Genomic DNA, 25,357 nt, shown 5'->3' on the forward strand with positions numbered 1-25,357 from the left:
AAAACTGCCAGGCGGAGCGTGGCTGGGCAGAGGGCCCTGTAGTCCCCAGCTACTCGGGAGGGCTGAGGCAGGAGAATGGCGTGAAACCGGTGATGGCGGAGCTTGCAGGTGAGCTGAGATCGGCAGTGCACTCCAAGTTGTGGTGACAGAGAGACTCCGTCTCAAAAAAAAAAAAACAAACTAGCCAGGCGAGGTGGCCGGCGCCTGTAGTCCCAGCTACTCGGGAGGCTGAGGCAGGAGAATGGCGTGAACCCGGGAGGCGGAGCTTGCAGTGAGCTGAGATCTGGCCACTGCACTCCAGCCCGGGCAACAGAGCAAGACTCCGTCTCAAAAAAAAAAAAAAAAAAATTAGCTAGGTGTGGTGTTGCATGCCTTTAGTTCTAGCTACTAGAGAGGCTGAAGTGGGAGGATCACTTGGGCCCAGGAGGTTGAGGCTGCAGTGAGTCATGATAGTGCCACTGTATTCCAGTATAGGCAACAGAGCAAGACCCTATCTCCAAAAAAAAAAAAAAGGGGTGTGTGTGTGTGTGTGTGTGTGACAAACCACTGGTCTTTAGGTAGATGAGAAACCAGCAAAAGAGACTTGAAAGGAGCAATGGGAGGAGAAAAACAAGAAGAGGGTGGTGTCCTAGACACAGGTGAAGTTAGACTGTACCTTTCTGTGGAAGTCGCTGGAAAGACTCCATGACCATCATACAGCATTAGCTAGAATAACCAGATTGTGCAACAGGAAAAAAAAAAAAAATGCAAGTTGCTGGACTATTTACAGATATTCTCTCAAATATGTTACATGTCCATGAGACAGGTTCTTGTAGGTGCTCCAAATAAATATTTCTTTTTTTTTTTTTTTGAGACAGAGTCTTGCTCTGTCGCCCAGGCTGGAGTGCAGTGGCCGGATCTCAGCTCACTGCAAGCTCCGCCTCCTGGGTTTACGCCATTCTCCTGCCTCAGCCTCCCAAGTAGCTGGGACTACAGGCACCAGCCACCTCGCCCGGCTAGCTTTTGTATTTTTTAGTAGAGACGGGGTTTCACCGTGTTAGCCAGGATGGTCTCGATCTCCTGACCTGGTGATCCGCCCATCTCGGCCTCCCAAAGTGCTGGGATTACAGGCTTGAGCCACCGCGCCCGGCCTCCAAATAAATATTTCTAGAATGAACTGGTTCCTTCCTAAATTTGTGTAAGCCACAGAAATCTCTGAACCAAATCTCCTCTACTTAGAACTTCAGTTCCGGAGTGTAAGAACAGACAATTGAATACTTTGTAACATTTTAATACAAAAGTTTAAAACAATTTATTTTGGCAAAACAGGTAGGGTGACCACCACCCCACAGCCCTGAGTGGAAAAGGAAGGCTGGGAAAAGCACACGAAGCGGGCAGGGACATGAGGCGTCATCTTGTAGCAGCTTCTGAGAAAGAGCTCAGTCCAATGGCAAGTTCAAGTCCACGGGTGAAGCGGCCAGGATGCCCTCCTGGAAGGGAAAAGTGGCAGAGCCCTGTGAGCAGGGCAGGTATCCCCCTCTACAGCAGCGTCCACATCAGCCCTGTGAGATCAGAGACAGGAAGGCGAGGAACCAGAGAGCAGAGAGCGACAGACGCCCAGAGAAGGGCGCAGGGACGAGGGGGACAGAGTCCTAGCAGGAGGAGGAAAGGCACTGGAGTGGGGTTAGACGGAGACCCAGAGAGAGAGAAGAGTCGAGGGACAGAGTCAGAGAAAGGGAAGAGTCTTGGGATTTGAACAATTCAGAGCCGTGGTTTCGTGTACAAATCCAGATTCCAACACGCTGCACGCTGGGGACTTTCCCTCTCCGCCCCCACAAGATGAGGATAATAAGCGCTCCATGAAGTTGTAGTGGGTTTAAATGGGATCACTCCATTGAAATCCCTGGCAGAGGACCTGGCCCACCGAGAAAGCTTGCCTGCTATCGATCCTATTAAAAATTTATTTAAAGAAATGGTCCAGGCGTGGTAGCTCATGCCTGTAATTCCAGCACTTTGGGAGGCCGAAGCAGGTGGATCACTTGAGGCCAAGAGTTCGAGACCAGCCTGGCCAACATGGCAAAACCCCGTCTGTGCTAAAACTACAAAATTAGCTGGACATGGTGGTGTGCGCCTGTAACCCCAGCTACTCAGGAGGCTGAGGCAGGAGAATCACTTGAACCCGGGAGGCGGAGGTTACAGTGAGCCAAGGTTGCGCCACTGCACTCCAGTCTGGGCAACAGAGTGAGACTCCATCTCAAAAAAATAAAATAAAATAAATGAGCTTCTTTGCTGAGCCCAATGCTTATATCCAGTCCCCTCAACATGTGCTATGAGTTCTGATCTTACTGTAGACTGGACCATCTCCAGTCCTGCTCCTCACCCCCATCGCCCCTGTCCCCACCCCCATAGCCCCATCCCTCCCCCATCTTCTCAGGGAACTTAGATGTCGCCCTGCAGCTGCTCAGGCCAGCATCCTTTGGCCTGTCCCCACATCTGGCCCATTAGCCAAATCTGTCAGCTCCACCGCTAAGTTAAATCCAGCATGCTCCACTGCCCCTGCCTTGGCGCAGTCTGTCCCCAGGCAGCCGCCAGAGGGCGCCCGTTAACGCCTAAATCAGCGACTGTCCCTACGCTGCTCAGAGTCCTTGGCTTACCCAGAGTCAAAGTCCCAGTTGTCACTCACTGTGACCACAGGGTCCCGGCTGGCCCAGCGCCTCTCCTCCTCTCATCTCTCACCCACTCACCCTGCTCCAGCCCTACTGGCCTCCTCCTCCCTGCTCCTCAAACACACTTGACCAGCTCCTGCCAGGGAAACTGGTTCCATCCAGAGCCTGGCTTGTGTCCTTCTCTCGGTGAATACCCACAGCGACCCCCGAGGCAGGTAAATGAGACGGTGCTCACTGGACCAGGGGGGAAAGTGTCACTCAGGGAGACTGCGACAGTCGCCAAGTCACAGGGCCAGCATGCTGGAGCCCAATCCAACTCTGAAACTGGCACTGGAGATAAAGTAAGAGTGGGGAAGACTTTTGGGTCTTCTGAAGCTGATGTGTTAGAGGCGGGAGATGCCAGGAAAGAAAAATAAACCAGAAGATAAGCAAAACAAGTAAATTCCACCAGCTGTTAGAAGGCGCAAATTGCTATGGAAGGAAAAGTAAAGCAGAAAGGGGGAAGGAGGGTGGTGGGAGGGTGTGGAGGTGGCTGTGATTGTCAATGGGGACCTGGGAAGGCCTCGTTGGGGGTGAAACCAGACCCCACCAGAAGGGGCAGAGGACGGAGGCGGGGCTTCCCCGGGAGGGCATCCTGGCAGGCGTTGTTGGAACGGCAGCAAGTAGACACATATAACCACATCAACAAATGCCCGCATGCCAGGCCGTGCACAGCTTACCAGATTGACCCCATTTTAACCCTCAGAGCGACCCACTGAGGTAGCATGACTACTCTCCCTACTTTATTTTTTGAGGCAGGGTCTCACTCTGTCACCCACACTGGAGTACAGTGGCGCAATCATAGCTCACCGCAACCTTGAACTCCTGGACTCAAGTGATCCTCCTGGCTCCTCTGCCTCCTGAGTAGCTGGGAGTATATGTGTGCGTTCCCACACCTTGCTAATTATTATTAATTTTTTTAATTTTTATTTATTTTTTGAGACAGAGTTCTGCTCTTGTTGCCCAGGCTGGAGTGCAATGGCGCAATCTCGGCTCACTACAACCTCTGCCTCCCAGGTTCAAGCAATTCTCCTGCCTCAGCCTCCCAAGTAGCTGGGATTACAGGTGTGCACCAGCACGCCTGGTCAATTTTGTATTTGTAGTAGAGACTGAGTGTCACCATGGTCAGGCTGGTCTCAAACTCCTGACCTCAAGTGATCCACCCACCTCAGCCTCCCAAAGTGCTGGGATTACAGGTGTGAGCCACCACACCCCGTTTTTATTATTATTTTGTTGAGACAGTCTCACTCTGTCACCCAGGCTGGAGTGCAGTGGCGTGATCTCAGCTCACTGCAATCTCTGCCTCCCAGGTTCAAGCGATTCTCATGCCTCAATCTCCCGAGTAGCTGGGATTACAGGCAACTGCCACAAAGCCCGGATAATTTATGTACTTTTTTAGTAGAGACAGGGTTTCACCATGCTGGCCAGGCTGGTCTCAAACTCCTGACCTCAGGTGATCCACCTGCTTCGGCCTCCCAAAGTGCTGCGATTACAGGCGTGAGCCACCACACCTGACCCTGGCTAATTACTTTCAATTTTTGTAGAGATGGGGTCTTACTATGTTGTCCAGGCTGGTCTTGAACTCCTGGCCTCAAATGATTCTCCTGCCTCGGCCTCCAAAAGTTCTGGGATTACAGGCATGAGCCACTTTGCCCGGCCTCTCCCTGAGTAATCTCAGTCACTGGTTTCACGCTTACAGTATTAGTGTACCCAGTCGCTGACGCCAGGCATAGCATCCGCACTCATCACTGCAGTCCTGGCATACAGCAAGGGCTCAACACAGAACGAACGCAGTGGAGCTGGGAGAATACCTGAGGTCTGAGGAAAACCTAAGAACTTCTATCACAAGACAGTTGGGTAAAGTGAGGCCCGCAGAGACAGGCTTCAACGGCTCACCCAGCCCCCGTGGGCCTGGATCCAGGGCGTGAAGCTGTGCACGTGCTCCACGCTGAGTCCGGCCAGGGTGCCCCCCAGCCCGGCCACGCGCCGGCTCAGCTCCATGGCCAGGGCCAGGCGGGCCAGGGGCTCCGGGGAAGGAGGCGGGGGCCCGGGGCATGCTCGGCTTGGGCGGGAGTTGTCTTCCCGGCTACAGAACAGCTCCACCAGGCGGGCGAAAGAGCCAGAGGACAGGCGCACCAGCTTGCTGCGCAGGACAGGGTCCGAGGCCAGCTGTAGGGTGGAAGAGGCAGGGTCTGCGTCAGCAGCGCCCCCGGGGCCAACCAACCGGGGGCTGGGAGGCGTGGCTTCCCGGTTCAGGATCTTTCTAGATGCTAAAGTTCTAGGCCACCCCTCATCCATATTAGGCAATCAAGCCAGACTCTAGGGTCTCTGCCAAACTACCCCCACCCCCGGGATACAGGCCTAGATCGCGGGTCGCTAAGCCACGCCCCTGCCCTTGCCTCAACAGCCAATCAGGCCCAATCTCTATTGTAACGGAGTTAATCTAGCCACGCCCCCGGTAGCCTTTCCCAGGGGCCTAGTGCTACAACAATCTTGCCCTCTACCATTCAATTAGTATTAGAGGACCATGTACCTTGCCCAAGCTCCTGAGCCAATCAGATTCCAGGACACAGCCACAAGCCAGGCCTCTTCTGTTAGCATATTTTCCCGTACATTGTAAGCCAGGCCCCTTCTATGCTCAGTAAGATTTTAGACACTCCCCCCATCCCCACATTCATTCCCTTACTTCCCCAACCTGGTCAATCTCTTCTAGATGTTTTTGATGGCCACATCCTCTGAATTTAGGCCACACCCCTCTAACAATCAACTAAAACCACTAATTTATAGTACAGTACTACCCTAACCATACTCCTGTCGTTCAACCATTCATTTTTTTTTTTTTTTTTTAAGACAGAGTCGGCCGGGCGCAGTGGCTCACGCCTGTAATCCCAGCACTTTGAGAGGCAGAGGCAGAGGTAGGTGGATCACCCGAGGTCAGGAGTTCCAGACCAGCCTGGCCAACATGAAGAAACTCCGTCTCTACTAAAAATACAAAACTAGCCAGGCATGGTGGCATATGACTGTAATCCCAGCTATTGGGAGCTACTTGGGAGGCTGAGGCAGGAGAATCACTTGAACCCAGGAGGCGCAGGCTGCGGTGAGCTGAGATTGTGTCATTGCACTCCAGCCTGGGCAACAAGAACAAAACTCTGTATCAAAAAAAATTATAATAATAATAAATCTTAAAGCCACTGAACTGTACATTTAAAATGAATTAAATGGTACATTTTATGCTATGTATATTTTACACACACACAAAATTCACACTCCAGGAGCCACCCTGGCACTCAGGAACACCAAATGTTGCCCATGGCATCTCTCCTAGCCCTGAGGAACACAATAAGCACTCAATGNACATGAAGAAACTCCGTCTCTACTAAAAATACAAAACTAGCCAGGCATGGTGGCATATGACTGTAATCCCAGCTATTGGGAGCTACTTGGGAGGCTGAGGCAGGAGAATCACTTGAACCCAGGAGGCGCAGGCTGCGGTGAGCTGAGATTGTGTCATTGCACTCCAGCCTGGGCAACAAGAACAAAACTCTGTATGAAAAAAAAAAAAAACTTTTTAAAAAAAAAAAAAAAAAAAAAAAAAGTCTCTCTCCGTCACCCATGCTGGGGTGCAGTGGCGCAATCTTGGCTCACTGCAACCTCCGCCTCCTGGGCTCAAGTGATTCTCTCGCCTCAGCCTTCCAAGTAGCTGGGATTACAGAAGCGCGCCACCGCACCTGGCTAATTTTTGTATTTTTAGTAGAGATGGGGTTTCACCGTGTTGGCCAGGCTGGTCTCGAACTCTGGACCTCAAGTTATCTGCCCACCTAGGCCTCCCAAAGTGGTGGGATTACAGGCATGAGCCACCACGCCCGGCCTCAACCCTTCATTGAAACCTTGTCCCAGCCTCTTTCCACCTGACCATCCAAAGAAAATATAGATCCAGCTTCTGATCCCAGTGCCCCACCATTCCACAACTCTTGTCCTTGCCAATGGGGTGGGACAGACGCCCATCACCTTCTGGTTAATGACTTCTGCCTCCTCCTCCAGTAGGGCCACCAGCCTCCGCAGTATGGCTTCCTTCTCTGTGGGTGGGGGACCCTGTAATTCTGGAGGCAGAAGAGAATTTGGCTGGGGGCAGAACCCTATCCTCCTACTCCCATCCTTTCCTGGGGCTCCTCCGTGCCTCACCTGGGCTAGGTGGAGATTTCAGTTGCTCTTGGACCAGCTGTTCCAGCCGCTGAGCCACCAAGGCATAGAAGTCTGGAGTAGCTGGGCCTGGGGTGAAAAGAGTTAATGACAGGTTTCCAGGACATTGGAAACTTACGGATTCTCTCCTTCCCCCAACTACCTTGGCAGGTGGCAATGATTCCCATTTTATAATGGGGTAAGCTGAGTCCCAGTGAGAAAACTTAGTAAAAAATGCCAAAACCCTTGTACTTTTCATTTTATCAGATCCTCAAACTGCACTTAGAATGTCAGAGCTGGCTGGGTGTGGTGGCTCACGTCTGTAATCCCAACACTTTGGAGGCCGACACGGGAGGGTCACTCGAGGCCAGGAGTTTGAGGCCAGCCTGGCCAACATGGCGAAACCACGTGTCTACTAAAAGTACAAAAATTAGCTGGTATGCTGGAGTGCATCTGTAAGCCCAGCCACTCAGAAGGCTGAGGCACGAGAATCGCTTGAACCCAGGAGGTGGGGATTGCAGTGAGTCGAGATTACAACCTTGCACTCCAGCCTGGGTGACAGAGCTCTGTCTCCAAAAGACTGTCAGAGCTGAACTAGACCTCGAAGATGATCTCATTCAAGGAAGGCAAACACAAGACACTACTGTTAGTATCCCCTTTCCCTCACCCACTTCAGACATCACCAATTGATCAAAGCACTTCCTCTCCCCAGCTGTGAACCCCTTTTCAAGCTAGCACTCGCAGCAGCCATTACTAGTCTGTCCAGGTTCACACCTACAGGGAAACTCGTGGGTCACCTTGATCAAGTCCAATGACCTCCTCCCCAATTCCTACTCTGCTATTGGAAAAACGGGAGCAAGGAAGAGAAAGCATTTTCCCCAGAGTCACGCAACTAAAACAGCCAGGGAGATGTGATTGAAAACCAGCCCTCCTACCCCTCTATCAGGGGTATTCCTGGCTACAAAAGTCCTAGGGGCAGGGAAGTAGTTATGGAAGGAAAGAGACAACAACCAGATTGACCACATGCTCTCTGAAAGCCAACCCACAGCATTGACAGATAGAAATCTAATTGGGGAGAGGAGATGACAGGACAGTTCCATCCTGAAGGCTGGTGCTAGAGACTCCACACAGCCACCCCCTAGCTGAGTGATCTTAAACTAGGACCTTATCCTGTGTTCTGCCAGTTTCATAGATGATCATGGAAATCTCTTACCAGGCTCTGAACCATAGCAGGGGCGGATGGGCAGAGAGCAAGGCCGAGGGGACTCAGGGGGTGCTGCTTCTCGCCCCAGGGAGCAGGGAAGACATCTTCGAAGGCGGCTCAGGAAGTCTGTTGGCTCTTCTTGGGCAGGGCTTCTGGGGAAGAGGACTTCAGAGAGTGACCCCACCAAAGATCCCCTGCAAGCAGTCTCTTTCCCCAACTCCCTCCCTCCCCTGCTGAGGACCTCTCTCCAAAACAGAGAATAGAGCCAGATATAAAGAGAGGAGACAGACTGAGATCAGGAGCAAGAGTTAGGAGAGAGCCTCAAATGCTGGCCCCTGGAGGAGAAGGGCAACTCCTCTTACCTGAGTGGAGTTGGAACAGGAGACCCGGCAGCCTCACCACGCCTAAGGAAGGCAGCTAGGACCCTCAGCGTGTCTTCCCGGAGCCCCAGCTCTTCAGAGCCTGCCATGGAGGCACCTGTGAGAGAGGGGGCTAGGGACTGGACTCCAAGGGTTTAGCAAGAAGTGGAGGCTTGGCTGGGGACCAGGACTTGTGAGTCCCAAGGAAGGCCTGGACTCCCGGGTCCTTTGGAAAGTGTCGGTCTAGGGGCCTAGACTCTTGAGTCCTCAGACGAAAGAGGGGTCAGGAAAAAGACTCTTTGATCCAAGGAAAGGTGGGGGTCCTGGGTGTCCAGATTCGTGGGTCTAAAGGAGGAGGGAGCTGGGGTCCTAGACTCCTGAGTCTTAGAAAGGAACTGGAGCCCCAGACCCTTAGGTTTCCCAGGAAAAAGGGGCTTAGCGCCCCAACTGCTGGATTCTATAAGAGGCATATGCCAAACTACTGAAACCCTTAAAGCATCAGGAACTACCAATCCCAGGAGGCTTCAGGGCAAATCTTCCCCTCGGTCCGCGCTTCTTCGCCGCGCAGCCTGCTGAGAGGTGTAGTTCCAAATCTCCGACTCCTGCTGGAATCTAGAGGACCCTGGACCCTTGGATGTCGGAGAAGCGGGACTGGGGTGCCCACTACTGGATACCGGCCCGCTCCTCTTCCCTCCTCACCCCACCCCTCGTCAACACCCCGCTGACCTGGCCCGGGGCCTCACCGCCGCCTCCTCCACTCAACCTGCCGCCGCCTCCACTCAACTTGTACAAACTTTATTAGTTCAACTTTCCCGCGCCTGCGCACTGGGCCGGGTCGGTAACTGGCCCAACGAAGAAAGGGCGGAACGCTGGGTGCACGCTCAATTTGCATGTGACGCTCCCAGCATGCCTCTGGCCGGAAACCCAAAAAAGGGCATGGGGCGGGGACACCCCCGGGCCCAGCGGGCCGTCCGTTCGGCTCGCGAGTGTGTTACCCAAAGAATGATAAAGTTGGTTTTATTTCAAGAAGTCGATCGAAAAGAAAGCTCAGCGCTCTAGAGTTCAGCTGACGGGAAAGGGGGTGCGCAGCCTCGACTTTGAGAGTTATCCGGAGCCCCAAAACAGGGGTGGGCTCCAGCTCCCCGCACGCCCCGACCTTCCATCGTAGGTAACGCGGAAGAGCCTGGGAGAGCGTTAGCGGCGTCCGAGAGCGTGGAGCGGGAAACAGGATGGGTGTGCATGGAGAGTGGAAAGGCAGGCTGTGTACTCTGGGGAAAGTGGAGCAAGGAAGGAGCTACAGTGGCCGACGCTGGAGGTCGGCTGCAGAAAACTAGAAAAAGTAGGGAGGAAAGAGGAAAACAGGAGGCGTCTACACTGAGGGGGTTCTAGAGAGGGAAGGAGGGACTCCGTACATGGGTGTAGTTCATTCTCGAAACCTGAGGCGTGCTCTGTCCCGGAGGAGGGGGGCGGGCAGTCGAGGGGGAATTGGAAGGAAGTTTTGTGTTGGAAAATGTTTCGGGGGATCTTCTGTAGGGGGACTGTGGAAGCGGATCTACACTGGGGTAAGTGCAGGAGATAGAGGCTTACGCGTGAATCGATTCTGCACTGAAATAACTAGGGAAAGAGGATGCTACCCTGAAAGTGGGGACACTTGCTTTCGATGATGTCGGGGAGAGAGGAGGTCTATACTGGCGGAGTTGAGAGAGTGGAGGGTCTGCACTGAAGACACGGGGGAAGGGTATGCCATGGATATGGGAAGGAACCCTAGCGGATTAAGGAGCCTCTCGGGAAGATGGGAGGATGGGAAGAGGAGGTTTCCTGTTTGTACCCCCGAAAATATGGGTGAAGGACCTGTGCCGTGGCCCGTGAGAGGGAGGTCTGGGTGCGGAAACTCCAGGCCAGGTGGGTCCGGGGGAGGCCGGTCGCGCCCAGGAAATGCCCTATACGCGCAGGCCGGACCATGGGAACCCCAAAGCCACGGATCCTGCCCTGGCTGGTGTCGCAGCTGGACCTGGGGCAACTGGAGGGCGTGGCCTGGGTGAACGAGAGCCGCACGCGCTTCCGCATCCCTTGGAAGCACGGCCTACGGCAGGATGCACAGGAGGAGGATTTCAGAATCTTCCAGGTGCGTGCGACGACCGGGGACGCTGGAAACCCTGAGCTGCGCGCGGGGCGGAAAGGACTCCTAGCGGGCCGGGCTGAGACGGCGGAGGTAGCGCGCGAGGGGCGGGCTCGTGCCAACGGTGGTGGGTGGGGCTAGAACGGGAGGGGCGGGGCTAGCCGGATCAGCTGACTGATAGTGGGGCGCAAGCAGGGTTGGAGCTGCCCGGTTACGGCAATAAAACCGGGAAAGCCGGTTAGTACGCAAAGGAAATGAATCCTGGGGGTTTGGGGCTCTCTAGGGGCCGGGGCTCTTGGTTGTAGGATAGATACTGGGGGATGGTTTTTGAAACATCAGAGGTGAGACCTGGAGCCCCAAATCTGGGGTTCCTAACCACCGCATACTAGTACATGCCAGAAGTGGTAAACAGTGTGAGAGGCGGGGTTATCACAGAGGGTGTCGCGGGGCAGGTGGTGCATGGGGTTAGACACCAAGTTGGACTTGGAAGCCTGGCTTAGAAAGAAGAGGTTTTTGGGCCGGGCGCCGTGATTCACACCTGTAATCCCAGCACTTTGCAAGGCCGAGACGGGAGGATCGCATGAGCCCAGGAGTTTGAGACCAGCCTGGGCAACATAGGCTCCATCTCTTTAAAAACAAAAATCAAAGAGGTTTCAAAGGCTTTTGAAGAGGCCTAGCACAGTGGCTCAATGCCTGTAATCCCAGCACTTTGGGAGGCCAAGGCGGGCGGATCACCTGAGGTCAGGAGTTTGAGACCAGCCTGGCCAACATGGTGAAACCCCGTCTCTACTAAAAATACAAAACTTAGCCAGGTGCGGTGGTGCCCGCCTGTAATGCCAGCTACTCAGGAGGCTGAGACAGGAGAATTGCTTGAACCAGGGAGGCGGAAGTTGCAGTGAGCTGAGATTGCGCCATTGCATTCCAGACTGGGTGACAAGAGTGAAACTCCGTCTCAAAAAGAAAAAAAGGCTTTTAAAACTAGAGGTGGGGATGGAGGTAGGTAGGACGGGGCGGGGGGGGTGGGATTTGGGGATGGACCTTGCAGACTTAGAACTTGCTACGGAAAGAGGGTGGTGTTAGGATTCAGGAGACAGGGTTAGGGCCCCAGGAGCAGGATCTAAGTCGTCCTCCCCCACTATCCTGACACCACTGTTGCCCCAGGCCTGGGCCGAGGCCACTGGTGCGTACGTTCCCGGGAGGGATAAGCCAGACCTGCCAACCTGGAAGAGGAATTTCCGTTCTGCCCTCAACCGCAAAGATGGGTTGTGTTTAGCAGAGGACCGGAGCAAGGACCCTCACGACCCACATAAGATCTACGAGTTTGTGAACTCAGGTCTGCCAGATCGGGGTTCATGTGGGAGGCTGGGGTCCCAAGGTTTCCTGGCACCCCTACTCCCTCACCACCTTTCTCAACAGGAGTTGGGGACTTTTCCCAGCCAGACACCTCTCTGGACACCAATGGCGGAGGCAGTACTTCTGATACCCAGGTGAGAATGTGCCCAACCTTCATGCCCCTCAGTCTCTGTTGTGTCCCCATGGGCCTCGTCCTCTCCCTCTGGACCATCCCCCCGCTTCCCTGCCTCCAGCCTGTCCCTCACCTGAGCCAGTGCTGGCCCTGTCTGTTCCTGCTCCAGTCTCCTCAGGAGAAAATTCCGAGTTTTCACCCTGCATTCAGGGCCTAGCACACCTTCCCAGGATTTCATGGACTTCGGCAGGGGGCTGTCAGCCTCTTGGGAACTGAAAACTCCCTCACCGTGATCCTGCTGAGGCCTGAGCTAGGGGAGCATCCCTCTGAAATTCTACCCAGCCTGCCCCGCCCAGGTCTTAACCTGCATAGAGCCAGATCCTTGGGTTGGAATGGTAGCACCTGGCGTTCATTAGAGTGTTTGTTTGGCTGTTGGTGCCATGGCTGGCTCTGTCCCCAGGCTGGAAGCCCCTTGAAGGCAGAGCTCAAGCCTGACCTCCCTGCATTGCTGAGAACAGACCTGGTCCATATGAAGTCTCCCGAAAAGACTATGGAAATGCCTGATTCTCTTTCTTTGTTTCCCTCTAGGAAAACATTCTAGATGAGTTACTGGGTAACATGGTGTTGGCCCCACTGCCAGATCCAGGACCCCAAGCCTGGCTGTAGCCCCTGAGCCCTGCCCTCAGCCCCTGCGGAGCCCCAGCTTGGACAATCCCACTCCCTTCCCAAACCTGGAGCCCTCTGAGAACCCACTGAAGCGGCTATTGGTGCTGGGGAAGGTGAGTGTCAGCTGCAGGCTGGGAGGGCTGAGGTCTGGGCGGCAGCCCCTGACTCAATCTCTCTCTCCTTCACACTGCTGATGCCGCTGCTCAGAGTGGGAGTTCGAGGTGACAGCCTTCTACCGGGGCCGCCAAGTCTTCCAGCAGACCATCTCCTGCCCAGAGGGCCTGCGGCTGGTGGGGTCCGAAGTGCGAGACAGGACGCTGCCTGGATGGCCAATCACACTGCCAGACCCTGGCATATCCCTGACAGACAGGGGAGTGATGAGCTACGTGAGGCACGTGCTGAGCTCCCTGGGTGGGGGACTGGCTCTGCGGCGGGCCGGGCAGTGGCTCTGGGCCCAGCGGCTGGGGCACTGCCACACATACTGGGCAGTGAGTGAGGAGCTGCTCAACAGCAGGCATGGGCCTGACGGCGAGGTCCCCAAGGACAAGGAAGGAGGCGTGTTCCACCTGCGGCCCTTCATTGTAGGTGAGTGAGATGGGGGCTTCGCCCTGCCCAGTAGAAAGCAGACTGCGCAGTAGTTAAGAACTCAGAATTGGCCGGGCACGGTGGCTCACGCCTATAGTCCCAGCACTTTGGGAGCCGAGGCGGGCAGATGACGAGGTCAGGAGTTTGAGACCAGCCTGGCCAACATAGTGAAACCCCATCTGTACTAAAGATACAAACAAATAGTCGGGCATGGTGGCACACGCCTGTAATCCCAGCTACTCGGGAGGCTGAGGCAGGAGAATCACTTGAACCCGGGAGGCAGAGGTTAGAGTGAGCCGAGATCGCGTTACTACACTCTAGCCTGACGACAGAGCCAGACTCTGTCTCAAACAACAACAACAAAAAAAACTCAGGATTAGGACTGAATTCAGACCCTGGCTGCCCTTGGCCCACTGTATAACCCGAGGCAAAGGACTTTGCCCTGAGCCCGTGGAATCCGAGGACGGTCTCCTCTCTCTACCTGCCTGCCAGCACTGGGGTGAGACACAGTCCCAGTACACAGCGTGCTCAGGGAATTAGCTGCCGCTGTCATCATTATCGTAACTAATGATGGTGGACAGACCAACAGCAGGAAAGCTACGTCCCTTAGGGTTTCGCTGTGCGGTGGCACTTTCTGCCATGATGGAAATGACAGTCCAGTGCAGCAGCCACTAGCCACAGGGGCCGAGCACTCAGGTGAGGCGAGTGCAACCAGGACATGATTAGTTTTAATTGATTACAATTTAAACTGAAATGACCTCACATGACTAATGGCTGCAATTGGACAGTGCAGCCTCAGAGGGGACTGAATGCCAACCAGCTTCTCCAGATTCACTGGCATCCTTGGAAGCATGGGCCCCCTACTCTGGGCCTGTTGTGAATGCTGAGACTTGGGGGCTTGCGGGGGGGGCCTTCCAACAACCCCACCATGATGGGAGGGAGGGAGGGAGGGAAGGAGGAGGAAGTACACAAACAGAATGATGGGGACTTTCCCCAAACAAGCAGTCCTCTGGGCAAGGCAGCAGAGGGCCTTAGGTCAGGGGAGATGGTGGNGCATTCAGGGCCTAGCACACCTTCCCAGGATTTCATGGACTTCGGCAGGGGGCTGTCAGCCTCTTGGGAACTGAAAACTCCCTCACCGTGATCCTGCTGAGGCCTGAGCTAGGGGAGCATCCCTCTGAAATTCTACCCAGCCTGCCCCGCCCAGGTCTTAACCTGCATAGAGCCAGATCCTTGGGTTGGAATGGTAGCACCTGGCGTTCATTAGAGTGTTTGTTTGGCTGTTGGTGCCATGGCTGGCTCTGTCCCCAGGCTGGAAGCCCCTTGAAGGCAGAGCTCAAGCCTGACCTCCCTGCATTGCTGAGAACAGACCTGGTCCATATGAAGTCTCCCGAAAAGACTATGGAAATGCCTGATTCTCTTTCTTTGTTTCCCTCTAGGAAAACATTCTAGATGAGTTACTGGGTAACATGGTGTTGGCCCCACTGCCAGATCCAGGACCCCCAAGCCTGGCTGTAGCCCCTGAGCCCTGCCCTCAGCCCCTGCGGAGCCCCAGCTTGGACAATCCCACTCCCTTCCCAAACCTGGAGCCCTCTGAGAACCCACTGAAGCGGCTATTGGTGCTGGGGGAAGGTGAGTGTCAGCTGCAGGCTGGGAGGGCTGAGGTCTGGGCGGCAGCCCCTGACTCAATCTCTCTCTCCTTCACACTGCTGATGCCGCTGCTCAGAGTGGGAGTTCGAGGTGACAGCCTTCTACCGGGGCCGCCAAGTCTTCCAGCAGACCATCTCCTGCCCAGAGGGCCTGCGGCTGGTGGGGTCCGAAGTGCGAGACAGGACGCTGCCTGGATGGCCAATCACACTGCCAGACCCTGGCATATCCCTGACAGACAGGGGAGTGATGAGCTACGTGAGGCACGTGCTGAGCTCCCTGGGTGGGGGACTGGCTCTGCGGCGGGCCGGGCAGTGGCTCTGGGCCCAGCGGCTGGGGCACTGCCACACATACTGGGCAGTGAGTGAGGAGCTGCTCAACAGCAGGCATGGGCCTGACGGCGAGGTCCCCAAGGACAAGGAAGGAGGCGTGTTCCACCTGCGGCCCTTCATTGTAGGTGAGTGAGATGGGGCTTCGCCCTGCCCAGTAGAAAGCAGACTGCGCAGTAGTTAAGAACTCAGAATTGGCCGGGCACGGTGGCTCACGCCTATAGTCCCAGCACTTTGGGAGCCGAGGCGGGCAGATGACGAGGTCAGGAGTTTGAGACCAGCCTGGCCAACATAGTGAAACCCCATCTGTACTAAAGATACAAACAAATAGTCGGGCATGGTGGCACACGCCTGTAATCCCAGCTACTCGGGAGGCTGAGGCAGGAGAATCACTTGAACCCGGGAGGCAGAGGTTAGAGTGAGCCGAGATCGCGTTACTACACTCTAGCCTGACGACAGAGCCAGACTCTGTCTCAAACAACAACAACAAAAAAAACTCAGGATTAGGACTGAATTCAGACCCTGGCTGCCCTTGGCCCACTGTATAACCCGAGGCAAAGGACTTTGCCCTGAGCCCGTGGAATCCGAGGACGGTCTCCTCTCTCTACCTGCCTGCCAGCACTGGGGTGAGACACAGTCCCAGTACACAGCGTGCTCAGGGAATTAGCTGCCGCTGTCATCATTATCGTAACTAATGATGGTGGACAGACCAACAGCAGGAAAGCTACGTCCCTTAGGGTTTCGCTGTGCGGTGGCACTTTCTGCCATGATGGAAATGACAGTCCAGTGCAGCAGCCACTAGCCACAGGGGCCGAGCACTCAGGTGAGGCGAGTGCAACCAGGACATGATTAGTTTTAATTGATTACAATTTAAACTGAAATGACCTCACATGACTAATGGCTGCAATTGGACAGTGCAGCCTCAGAGGGGACTGAATGCCAACCAGCTTCTCCAGATTCACTGGCATCCTTGGAAGCATGGGCCCCTACTCTGGGCCTGTTGTGAATGCTGAGACTTGGGGCTTGCGGGGGGGGCCTTCCAACAACCCCACCATGATGGGAGGGAGGGAGGGAGGGAAGGAGGAGGAAGTACACAAACAGAATGATGGGGACTTTCCCCAAACAAGCAGTCCTCTGGGCAAGGCAGCAGAGGGCCTTAGGTCAGGGGAGATGGTGGGGGTTATCATTCAAGTTTACGGGGAAGGGCAGGTAGAGGGTCCTCTTCTCATCCCTGACTAGACTCCTGGGCCCCCAGATCTGATCACCTTCACGGAAGGAAGCGGACGCTCACCACGCTATGCCCTCTGGTTCTGTGTGGGGGAGTCATGGCCCCAGGACCAGCCGTGGACCAAGAGGCTCGTGATGGTCAAGGTGCCTGCAGACCTGAGTCCCTGGGGTTGAGAGGGGTGGCCTTACAGAGGGAAGAGGTTGCTCCCAGGAACTCCAACTCCCAGAGGGCCCTCTAAAAAACTGCAACTTCCAAGATCTCTGCAATAACCAGTTTTTCATCCCCGGGAGCTCCTTCCCATGGCCTCACCTGCAGAACCTGTTTTGAATTCTCTAAACCAGTGGTCCCCTAGCTGTTCAGCACCAGGGACCAGTCTCACGAAAGATAATTTTTCCACGGACAGGGAGGGGGTGGTTTCGGGATGAAACTGCTCCACTGCAGATCATCAAGCATTAGATTCTCCTCAGGAGCAGCCTAGATCCCTTGCGTGTGCAGTTCACAATGAGTTCGTGTCCTCTGAGAATCTAATGCTGCCGCTGATCTGACAGAAGGCAGAGCTCAGGCAGTAATATTCCCTCTGCTCACATCCTGCTGGACAACCTGATTCCTAACAGGCCGTGGGGGGGTTGGGGACCCCTGCTCTAAACCATGTAGAAGCTGGTGGACTTCAAGTTTTAGCTGCCACTGTGAGGCCATGACTGTGGCTCCCACGAGTTGAGATCACAGACTGCTCAGCCCTGACATCTGGGAATACTCTAGCCTCATATGAGTGTGTGTGTGTATGTGTGTGTGCGTAGAGGGAAATCTACAACTTCCAGCAGCCCTGGGCCTATGGTTCATCCTGGGTTACAGCAGAGGCTGCAGGAGGTTGTAGTGTGTGTGTGTGTGTGTGTGTGTGTGTTTCATCCTGGGTTACAGCGGGGGCTGCAGGGAGCTGTAGTTCTCCCAGCCCTGACTCCTACCTTGGTGGACACTGGCCGGGTGTTTTCCCTGACTCCTGTCCCTACTTCCCCGCCAGGTTGTGCCCACGTGCCTCAGGGCCTTGGTAGAAATCGCCCGGGTAGGGGGTGCCTCCTCCCTGGAGAACACTGTGGACCTGCACATTTCCAACAGCCACCCACTCTCCCTCACCTCTGACCAGTACAAGGCCTACCTGCAGGACCTGGTGGAGGATATGGATTTCCAGGGCCCTGGGGAGACCTGAGCCCTCACTCCTCATGGTGTGGCCTCTAACCTCCCCACCCCCCACCACCTCAACCAATAAACTGGTTTCTGCTATGATCACCTCTTGTGTGCGTCTGGTGTTGGGTGCCCTCTGACCCAAGGTGGTTGTTATTCCTGCTCAGGGTCTCAGTTTACCCATGTATGTAGCTGTGCACAACTCAGGTGCTCAGTGCATGAGAACCAAGCACTGCAGGGGGCAGCTGACACCTCCTCACCTCTGCCCAGGGACCTGGTGGCTGATGGCTGCCCCCATTTTGTAGACCAAGACACAGGCTGGGAGAGGCACAAAGGTCACAGAGTAGGAAACACACAAAGACTGGCCAGAACCCAGGTCCCTGCCTTGCCTATGAACAGTTTGGGCAAATGGCCCTTCTCCTTCCAGGCCTCAGGCTCCCCTCTACATGGGGCTGGAGGGGGCCTTGGTAAAGAGGCTCTGCGGCCACCCTAGAGCCTACAAAGCCTGCCTGCCTGGTGACCCTGGGCACTGTCACCTCTCCTGGCTAGGCCTCAGTTCTGGGGGATGAAACTGGCAGAAGCCAGCGCAGCCCTGACTCACCCTTCGGCCCTTGCTGCTCTGTGCCTCAGTTTCCCTCTCGGGAGAGTGGATGAGATCACCCCAGCTTCACGGGGCTGCTGAAAAGAGAAGCCAACTCAATGGGGAACGCAGATCCTGCTCTGGGAGCAATTCCAAGGCAGGCACATGGCACGCAGGTGCCCTGAGCTGGGAGGATGCTGATCAGGTGGGGCCGGCCCCGCCTCCCTGTGAGCAGCTCGCTGCCTGCCAGAGACTGTGCTAAGCGCTCCACCTGTGTCTTGTTCAGTCCTCACAACACCACTATACAGATGAGAAAACTGAGGCTCAGGGGAGGCAGCTGCCCCAAGTCACAGCCTGGTCTCCCTTGTCTCCCACCCTCAGCCTCCTAGGGGTCCCTCCCCAACCCTCTGGCAAATTTGTCTCTGAAAACAAAGGGTTAGAACCATGGGGCTCGGCCGGGTGCGGTGGCTCAAGCCTATAATCCCAGCACTTTGGGAGGCCGAGACGGGCGGATCACGAGGTCAGGAGATCGAGACCATCCTGGCTAACACGGTGAAACCCCGTCTCTACTAAAATACAAAATCTAGCCAGGTGAGGTGGCGGGCGCCTGTAGTCCCAGCTACTCGGGAGGCTGAAGCAGGAGAATGGCGTGAACCCGGGAGGCGGAGTTTGCAGTGAGCTGAGATCCGGCCACTGCACTCCAGCCTGGGCGACAGGGCAAGACTCCGTCTCAAAAAAAAAAAAAAAGAACCATGGGGCTCAGGGGTAATGTTTCATGAAATCTTTAATGAAATTGGGGAGAGGGGCACGAACAGAAGGGAGGGGCACTGGGGACAGGCTTGGGGGCAAAGGGGTGGGCACGGGGCAGGGAAGGGCAGGGGCTCTCCTCTTCCCTGCAGCAACCCTCCCCAATCATCCCACTGATGGGGGAGGGAGGTGGGGAGGTGGAGCCATAAATATGTCCAGAATTTCAAAGAGGCGAGGGGCGAAGAGCTGGCCAGGGCTCTCAGAGAGGGGGCAGGGGCAGGCCCGGGCCACCCTTGTCCGGGGGCCCTGGCTCCTTGGGCGGCCGTGGGGGCCCTGGGGGGTCCCCTGGCTTGCGACCGTGCTTGCGGAAGTAGCGGTAGCGCTGGACGTAGGCCCGCACCAGGTTGCTCACCTTCACCGGGTTGATCTCCCCACTTTTGCTGTGGCAGATCTGGGGGGCCGGGGACAGCCAGAGTCACCACCAGGCTCCCGGGGTCCCATCCACCCGGGACTGCTGGGTACAGCTTGGGACTGGGGTAGGAGCAGCTTCCCCAGTAACCAGGCCAAAGTCCCTCTGTCCCCTAGATGATGGGTGCCCCAGGGCCAGCGGAACAGGCCCAGGTGGCCTTGAGAAAATCCCATCACCCTCCCAGACTGACCTCCCCGTCTCCCATCCGCGTCCATCTGTCTGCACACATCTGGCCCTCCAGTTCGTCCTCTCCCCGGCCTGTGTCTGCCCCTCTCTCTGGGTGCCCACCTTGTGGACGGCCTTCCTCAGGATGTCCTTGTACTCCTCCTTGGTGATGTCCTTCTTCTGATAGTACGGCTTGATGGCCAGCTTCACCTCCTCCACCGCCCGCTCCTGTGTGTGCAGCTTCTTCAGATACTGGTGGGGTGGCGACAGCGGGGGAAGAAACAGCAAGGGCCAGTGAGTACCTGCAGAACCTCCACCTCTACTCGCCTCTGCTGCCAGCCTAGCCTCTCTGGCAGTCCGGCTGCTCTCGGGCTGGAAGTCCTGCTGAGGGTCTGTCCCATGCACCCTCTGCTGCAGGTGGCTGGGACCAAAGGCCAAGCCTGTGCCTCTGCATATCACTGAACATCTCCTCTAGGCTGAACCCTGGGCTGCTCCAGGCCTGGCCAGGACCAGGACACATGCGTTGCCTGCCCTCACAAAGTTCAGTGTGATGAGAAGACAGGCATTGGCCAAGCAATTGCAGCTGGTTTTGAATCAGACTCTACAGACAGGGCTGTAGAAAACTGCACAGGGCTTTTCACCATGGGAAGGGGGAGGACTCAGTTTAAAAGGTTTTTACAATACTGCTCTGGTCACCAAGGGGATGGAGGCGCACTGAGGAGTGGGGGTGGGGACTGACCTCAAGCCCATTTGTATCGGAAGCCTGGTCTGCCACTCCCTGTCTCTGACCCCTGGGATGCTCAGCCAAACCTCCTTTTGTGGCTTTTCTTTGTTTTTGAGACAGGGCCTCTCCCTGTCACACAGGCTGGAGTGCAGTGGCACAATCACTGCTCACTGTACCCCTGGACTCCTGGGCTAAAGCAATCTTCCCACCTCAGCCTCCTGAGTAGCTGGGACTAGAGGTGCCACCACCACGCCCAACTAATTCTTGTACTTTTTCTGGCGACTGGGTCTTACTATGTTGCCTAAGCTGATCTTGAACTCCTGGGCTAAAGCGATCCACCCGCCTCGGCCTTGCAAAGTGTTGGAATTATAGGCATGAGGCACTGCGCCTGGCCACCTTTGTGGCTTATTTATAAAATGGGGACAACACCTATGGGGAGGACTACAGCGACACACATGGAGGATATGGCACAGGCCAGGTACAAAGACTCAACCCAGGGGAGCTGTGCCTGTTCCAAGGGGGATGGCCGTGGGATGAAAAGGGAAGGACGGAATAGGGGGCAGGGCAGAGAGCCTCCGAGACAAGGCTCTTCCCGCCTGTGGCCAACAAGCTAGGAGATCCCGCAACCACAGGATCGGGGCAGCAGCTGCATCCCTGGCCTCAGGCAGAATCTTTGCAAAAGCAGACAGGAAACCTCTAGCCAGAGAGCCATGTGGGACCAGAGAAGAACCGGCCTTCTGCAGGCACAAGGGATAGTCCCTTGCCACCGCCCTTGGGGAAACTGCCCTCCCAAGTCAGGTGACTATCAAAGTAGGGGCAGGTAAACTTGAGTCCTGGAAAGGGCAGGGCACAATGGCTAGCAGACTCCAGAAGCAATATCAGTGACACTGTCTGACGAGCTACTGAGCTGTTAGGGCAACTCTATGGCCAGGAGAGACACAGGCCGCCCTGGAGGGACTTCTCAGGCTTGCCTGGCCCCACAGGATGTGGGTCTCTAGAGAGAGGCTGCTCCCAAACACCCATCTTGGATGTGGCAAAGTGGAGCAAAGGGCAGAGCACAGAAAAGGGCAGAGCAAGGGCCGCCATAGACCAGGGGGTCCTCACCGTTCACGACCTGCAGCACAAGGCACAAGCTACAGACAAGTGACGGGCTAAGCTGCAGCCCCGCCTCCGCGACTCACACAGGATATTTAATGGGGTTTATACAGCTTTATCTGGCACCAAACACAGCTGTGTAAGGTGGCCAACACCATCATCTGGCTATGGGCTGCTGGACTGTAAAAAAACACATGTAGGCTGGGCTCAACGGCTCACACCTATAATTCCAGCACTTTAGGAGGCTGAGGTGGGAGAATCACTTGAGCTCAGGAGTTCGAGACCAGCCTGGGCAACACAGCGAGACCCCCAACTCTACAAAAAAATTAAGAAATTAGCTGGGCATGGTGGCGTGCACCTGTAGTCCTAGCTACACAGGATGCTGAAGTAGGAGGATCCCTTGAGCCTGAGAGATCAAGGCTGAGGCTGTGACTGTGCCACGGCATGCCAGCCTGGGTGACAGAACGAGACCCTGTCTGAAAACAAACCAACTAAGGCCGGGAGCAGTGGCTCACGCCTGTAATCCCAGCACTTTGGGAGGCCAAGGTGGGCAGATCACCTGAGGTCAGGAGTCAAGACCAGCCTGGCCAACGTGGTGAAACCCCATCTCTACTAAAAATACAAATATTAGCCGGGTGTGGTGGTGTGTGCCTGTCATCCCAGCTACTTGGGAGGCTGAGGCAGGAGAATCACTCAAACCTGGGAGGCGGAGGCTGCAGTGAGCTGAGATGGCACCACTGCACTCCAGACCGGGTGACAGAGCGAGACCCCATCTCAAAGAAAAAACAAAAACAAAAAACCCACATCTAGACCTGACCAAGACAGAAACAGCCCCAGAGCCCAGGAGAAAGAACCGGCCAGAGCAGCTGAGTAAGAACCTACATGACTATCTGCCTGGCACCCATTCTCCCTCCCTTCATCTAGAAACAGGTTCTTGAGTTTTTATTCAGAAACCAGCCTCCCCCACTCACACTGAGAGGGAGACAGTGTGAGAAACAGATCATCAAGGGGTGGGCTGCAGTGTGGGGCGTCTGTTACAGGGTGTGTAGATGTGGGGTAGATGCACACACCCCCACACACGCACAGACGTGATTTTCTCTTGGACATGCCTAACGAATTTCCCGCTCATCCATTCCAGCGAAGTGGAGTTCCTTACAGTTCCATGACTTTAGTTTCTATGGCCTCAGTCTCCCTTTCTCCTTGGGCCCCTGCGTCTCAGTTCCAGTCCATATTCTCTACAGAACTGTCACCACTGCCCCACCTCTCCCCAGGTCAGCTCACCTTATCTGTGTCCCCACGGCCCTCAGAGCTGCTGCTGCCCTCTCTCTTGTCAGACGTGGCAGCCAGCCCGGTGGGGGTGGGGGGAGTTGAACCGCAGCCCCCCAGAGGGAGGCTGCCAGGAAGCAGGTAGCTGGAGGGGCCAGGGGGCAGACCCAAAGAGGTGGGCACAGGAGCTGGGGTCACCCCCAGACTTGAGGGTGGCTTTCTGTGGCTGAGGATCTGTGGGAAGAGGACGGAGGGATGATGAGTAAAGGGAAGTGGAGGAGAAGAGGGGACGTGCACCCCACTGTTCCCACGCTGACTTCCCCACAGCTGAGGCAACAGGCTCCTCTTCAGGCCGATACCTTGCCCCAGAGCTGCCGGGCCTGCGGTTCCTCTCCTAACCCGAGGCAATGGACAAAAGAAGGGGCGGCAGGGACTCTCCCCCAGGGGAGCCCACCTGGTTGGTGGCCTGGATCAGCTCCTGGGCCTTCGCTCGGCTTGCCAGGTTGGCTTCTTCCATCTTGAAGAGAAGTGCAGTCACTGCAGGATGTGGAGAGGTGACAACATGAAGACGGGGGAGGTGACAGGACAGGAGCTGGTGAACCTCACCTGGACACTTGCTACCATCTCCTGCCCTGGGTCCCAGAACAGCCACAAGGCCTCACACTCAGAACTGGGAAAAGGGGGCCTTGGCCAACGACAGAACGGCCCATACCCCGAATGTTCTTGGGACTCCAGGTGTGTGGCTATAGGGCTGGCCACGGTCATGCAGTGATGAGACGGCAGGAGTGAGATTCTGCCTCCTGACCCCCCGTGGCCAGTTCCAGCCTCTCTCCCCACCTCTGCAGTCTGGTAGAGGCAACCACGATGCGTAAGGAACATGGTGTCCTGCTCAAGCCATTCTTTCTGGTCTCTCTCTCCTGGTCCCCCTCTAGGGGAATCCCAGAACCCAGCCCACCATTCCAGTCTGCGCTGGCCACCACCTGCTCCTGCCAGCCCTTCTCTCCCAGTACACCCAGGCACCTAGAGCCTCCGGACAGACCCTAACTAGCCTTCACCCACCCCCACCCTCCTAGTCCATGTCCTTATAAACCTCTCCCTTCCAGGGCACCCCACTGCCTCTAAGTCTGTACCCTCCAGTCTCCATACTGTCTCACCTGCCCCAGCACCCCCCTCCCCCAGGGGACACTCACAGGCCAGGACGCCGCTGGTGGTGCAGTCCACACCAGCCGGCAGATTCCAGGGCATGGGCGGGGGCAGCGTGGGCAATTGGGAGACACGGGAAGCTGGCCCGTCCTCCGCCCCCGAGTCACCAGCTGTGGACCCCGCACTGGGGGCAGTGCTAGGGGCGGCTGCAGCGGTGCTAGTGGCCGTAGTGGTGGCAGGCTGCTGCTCCTCCTCCTCTTCCTCTTCCTCCTCCTCTTCTTCCTCCTCCTCCTCCTCCTCTGCCCCACCTCGGACCCCAGCCTCCTCAGTGGCCTCTTCAGGCAGGAAGGAGACCTCGGGTGTCTTGCAGCTGCTGTCCACGGTCTGCGAGTCTGGAGTGAGGGCAGGGGGTGGTGGGGCTACCTTGGGGGGCGGGGTGCTAGGAACCTTGGCTGCCCGCTCCTCACCAGACCACGAAGTCTCCTCCGCCCCCTTGGTGCCTGCTGCCTGGCTGCAGCTATCCGCTTTGGACTTCTTCAGCGACACCGGGCCGCCACTGCCCCCGCTGCCACCTCCGCTGCGGACCTTTTTCCTGGTTTTGGATGGCTTGGTCTTTCCCTTGGTCCCCTTGGCTTTCTTGGCCCCTGCCTTGGCCTTGACCTTGGTCTTTTTGGGCTTGGTGCTGCCCGGAGCTGCTTTGGCCATCTCAGTGGGGGCCCGCTCCTCGGGTTTGAGGAAGGGGGAGCGACTCTCGCGGTCGCGGCTGAATTTGACGCCGATGGAGCCCAGGCCGGCCGACGCAGCATCCTTGGCGGGGGTGGTGCTGCTGACACCTTCGCGGATGAGCACCGCCACCTTGGACTGCAGCTTCACCTTCCGGGAAGAACAGGATGACGACGAGGATGAAGAGCCTGAGCCGCTGCTGACCGGTGGCTTTGGCGGGGGCCCTGAGGAAGGTGCCGACTCCTTGGGGGGCCGGGCCTTCTTGGATGACCTGTCCCTGTCCCTATCTCTGTCCCTGTCCCGATCCCGGTCACCCCCATCCAGCGCCTTCCGACGAGACCCCTTCTCCCGGGAGGAGGAGGAGGAGGAGGCAGCCCCCGAGCGGCGCCGATCCTTCTGGCTGCTCTTGCCGCCCCGCTCCTCGCCGCTCAGTCCCTCGGAGTCGTACAGGACCTCCCGCTTAGGTGACGAGGCCGGGGCAGGAGAAGGTCCTCGGGGGTCGGACTTGTCAAGCCGGCCCACCGTGATGGTCCGCTTGATGGCGAAGAGGTCGTGGTCCGTAAGGTCCTGGATGGAGGGTGGCACGGCCCCCCGGCGGCGGCTGTCGCGGTCACCACCAGAGGTGGAGCCGGAGGGTGGCGGGGCGGGCGCCGGGGCCTTCTCGCTGCCATCCCCAGACCGCTTCTCACCCCGGGACCGTGACCGCTTCTTCTTCTTCTTGCTGCCGCCACCGTCCCGGTGTTTCCCGCGGTGCCGCTCGCGCCTCGAGGACGACGATGAGGAGGTGGCCGGGGCGGGGAG

General features: G+C 56.5%; 3 protein-coding genes across 6 annotated transcripts in view; 1 reads left to right on the plus strand and 2 right to left on the minus strand.

Moving 5' to 3' along the window:
• Positions 1-1,254: 1,254 nt before the first annotated feature.
• On the minus strand, positions 1,255-9,357 carry BCL2L12 (BCL2 like 12). 4 transcript variants are annotated; one of them, XM_017882163.1, is made up of 8 exons: positions 9,153-9,267; positions 8,936-9,055; positions 8,430-8,544; positions 8,077-8,219; positions 6,867-6,953; positions 6,693-6,784; positions 4,581-4,853; positions 1,255-1,469 (listed from the first exon to the last, which is right to left on the minus strand). In XM_017882163.1, the coding sequence occupies exons 3-8, from the start codon at positions 8,534-8,536 to the stop codon at positions 1,419-1,421; spliced, it is 753 nt and encodes a 250-aa protein (XP_017737652.1). In that variant the 5' UTR covers positions 8,537-8,544; positions 8,936-9,055; positions 9,153-9,267; the 3' UTR covers positions 1,255-1,418. The 4 variants fall into 4 exon arrangements, with proteins under 4 accessions (XP_017737652.1, XP_017737654.1, XP_017737651.1 ...); XM_017882165.1 differs by lacking the exon at positions 8,936-9,055 and having other exon boundaries at positions 8,077-8,216; positions 9,153-9,357; XM_017882162.1 differs by lacking the exon at positions 8,936-9,055 and having other exon boundaries at positions 9,153-9,357.
• Positions 9,358-9,477: 120 nt separating this feature from the next.
• IRF3 (interferon regulatory factor 3) lies at positions 9,478-17,749 on the plus strand. Its single transcript, XM_017882166.1, has 8 exons — positions 9,478-9,594; positions 10,379-10,551; positions 11,707-11,878; positions 11,962-12,032; positions 14,701-14,893; positions 14,988-15,365; positions 16,493-16,608; positions 17,484-17,749. Exons 2-8 carry the CDS (start codon positions 10,387-10,389, stop codon positions 17,667-17,669), a joined length of 1,281 nt encoding a protein of 426 aa, XP_017737655.1. The 5' UTR covers positions 9,478-9,594; positions 10,379-10,386; the 3' UTR covers positions 17,670-17,749.
• Positions 17,750-18,990: 1,241 nt separating this feature from the next.
• Positions 18,991-25,357, minus strand: part of SCAF1 (SR-related CTD associated factor 1) — a 17,023-nt gene continuing 10,656 nt past the window's right edge. Inside the window, exons 8-12 of the mRNA XM_017882032.1 lie at positions 23,881-25,355; positions 23,145-23,227; positions 22,706-22,924; positions 19,729-19,857; positions 18,991-19,422 (exon numbers count right to left, since the gene is read on the minus strand). Coding sequence (XP_017737521.1) covers positions 19,231-19,422; positions 19,729-19,857; positions 22,706-22,924; positions 23,145-23,227; positions 23,881-25,355 — 2,098 coding nt within the window. The 3' untranslated portion in view covers positions 18,991-19,230. The remainder of the gene's footprint in view (positions 19,423-19,728; positions 19,858-22,705; positions 22,925-23,144; positions 23,228-23,880; positions 25,356-25,357) is intronic.

The sequence above is a fragment of the Rhinopithecus bieti genome, unplaced genomic scaffold (assembly GCF_001698545.2).
Source record: "Rhinopithecus bieti isolate Rb0 unplaced genomic scaffold, ASM169854v2 scaffold_12070, whole genome shotgun sequence".
Lineage (NCBI taxonomy): Eukaryota > Metazoa > Chordata > Mammalia > Primates > Cercopithecidae > Rhinopithecus > Rhinopithecus bieti.

Coding starts and splice junctions, on each gene's coding strand:
- BCL2L12 (XM_017882162.1), bottom strand. CDS start 8,536: ATGGCAGGCTCTGAAGAGCTGGGGCTCCGGGAAGACACGCTGAGGGTC. Junction 6,954..8,076: donor CTGCTATGGTTCAGAGCCTG/GTAAGAGATTTC, acceptor TTTTCACCCCAG/GCCCAGCTACTCCAGACTTC. Junction 6,785..6,866: donor GAAATCTCCACCTAGCCCAG/GTGAGGCACGGA, acceptor TTCTGCCTCCAG/AATTACAGGGTCCCCCACCC.
- IRF3 (XM_017882166.1), top strand. CDS start 10,387: ATGGGAACCCCAAAGCCACGGATCCTGCCCTGGCTGGTGTCGCAGCTG. Junction 15,366..16,492: donor CCTGCGGCCCTTCATTGTAG/GTGAGTGAGATG, acceptor CTGGGCCCCCAG/ATCTGATCACCTTCACGGAA. Junction 16,609..17,483: donor AGAGGCTCGTGATGGTCAAG/GTGCCTGCAGAC, acceptor CTTCCCCGCCAG/GTTGTGCCCACGTGCCTCAG.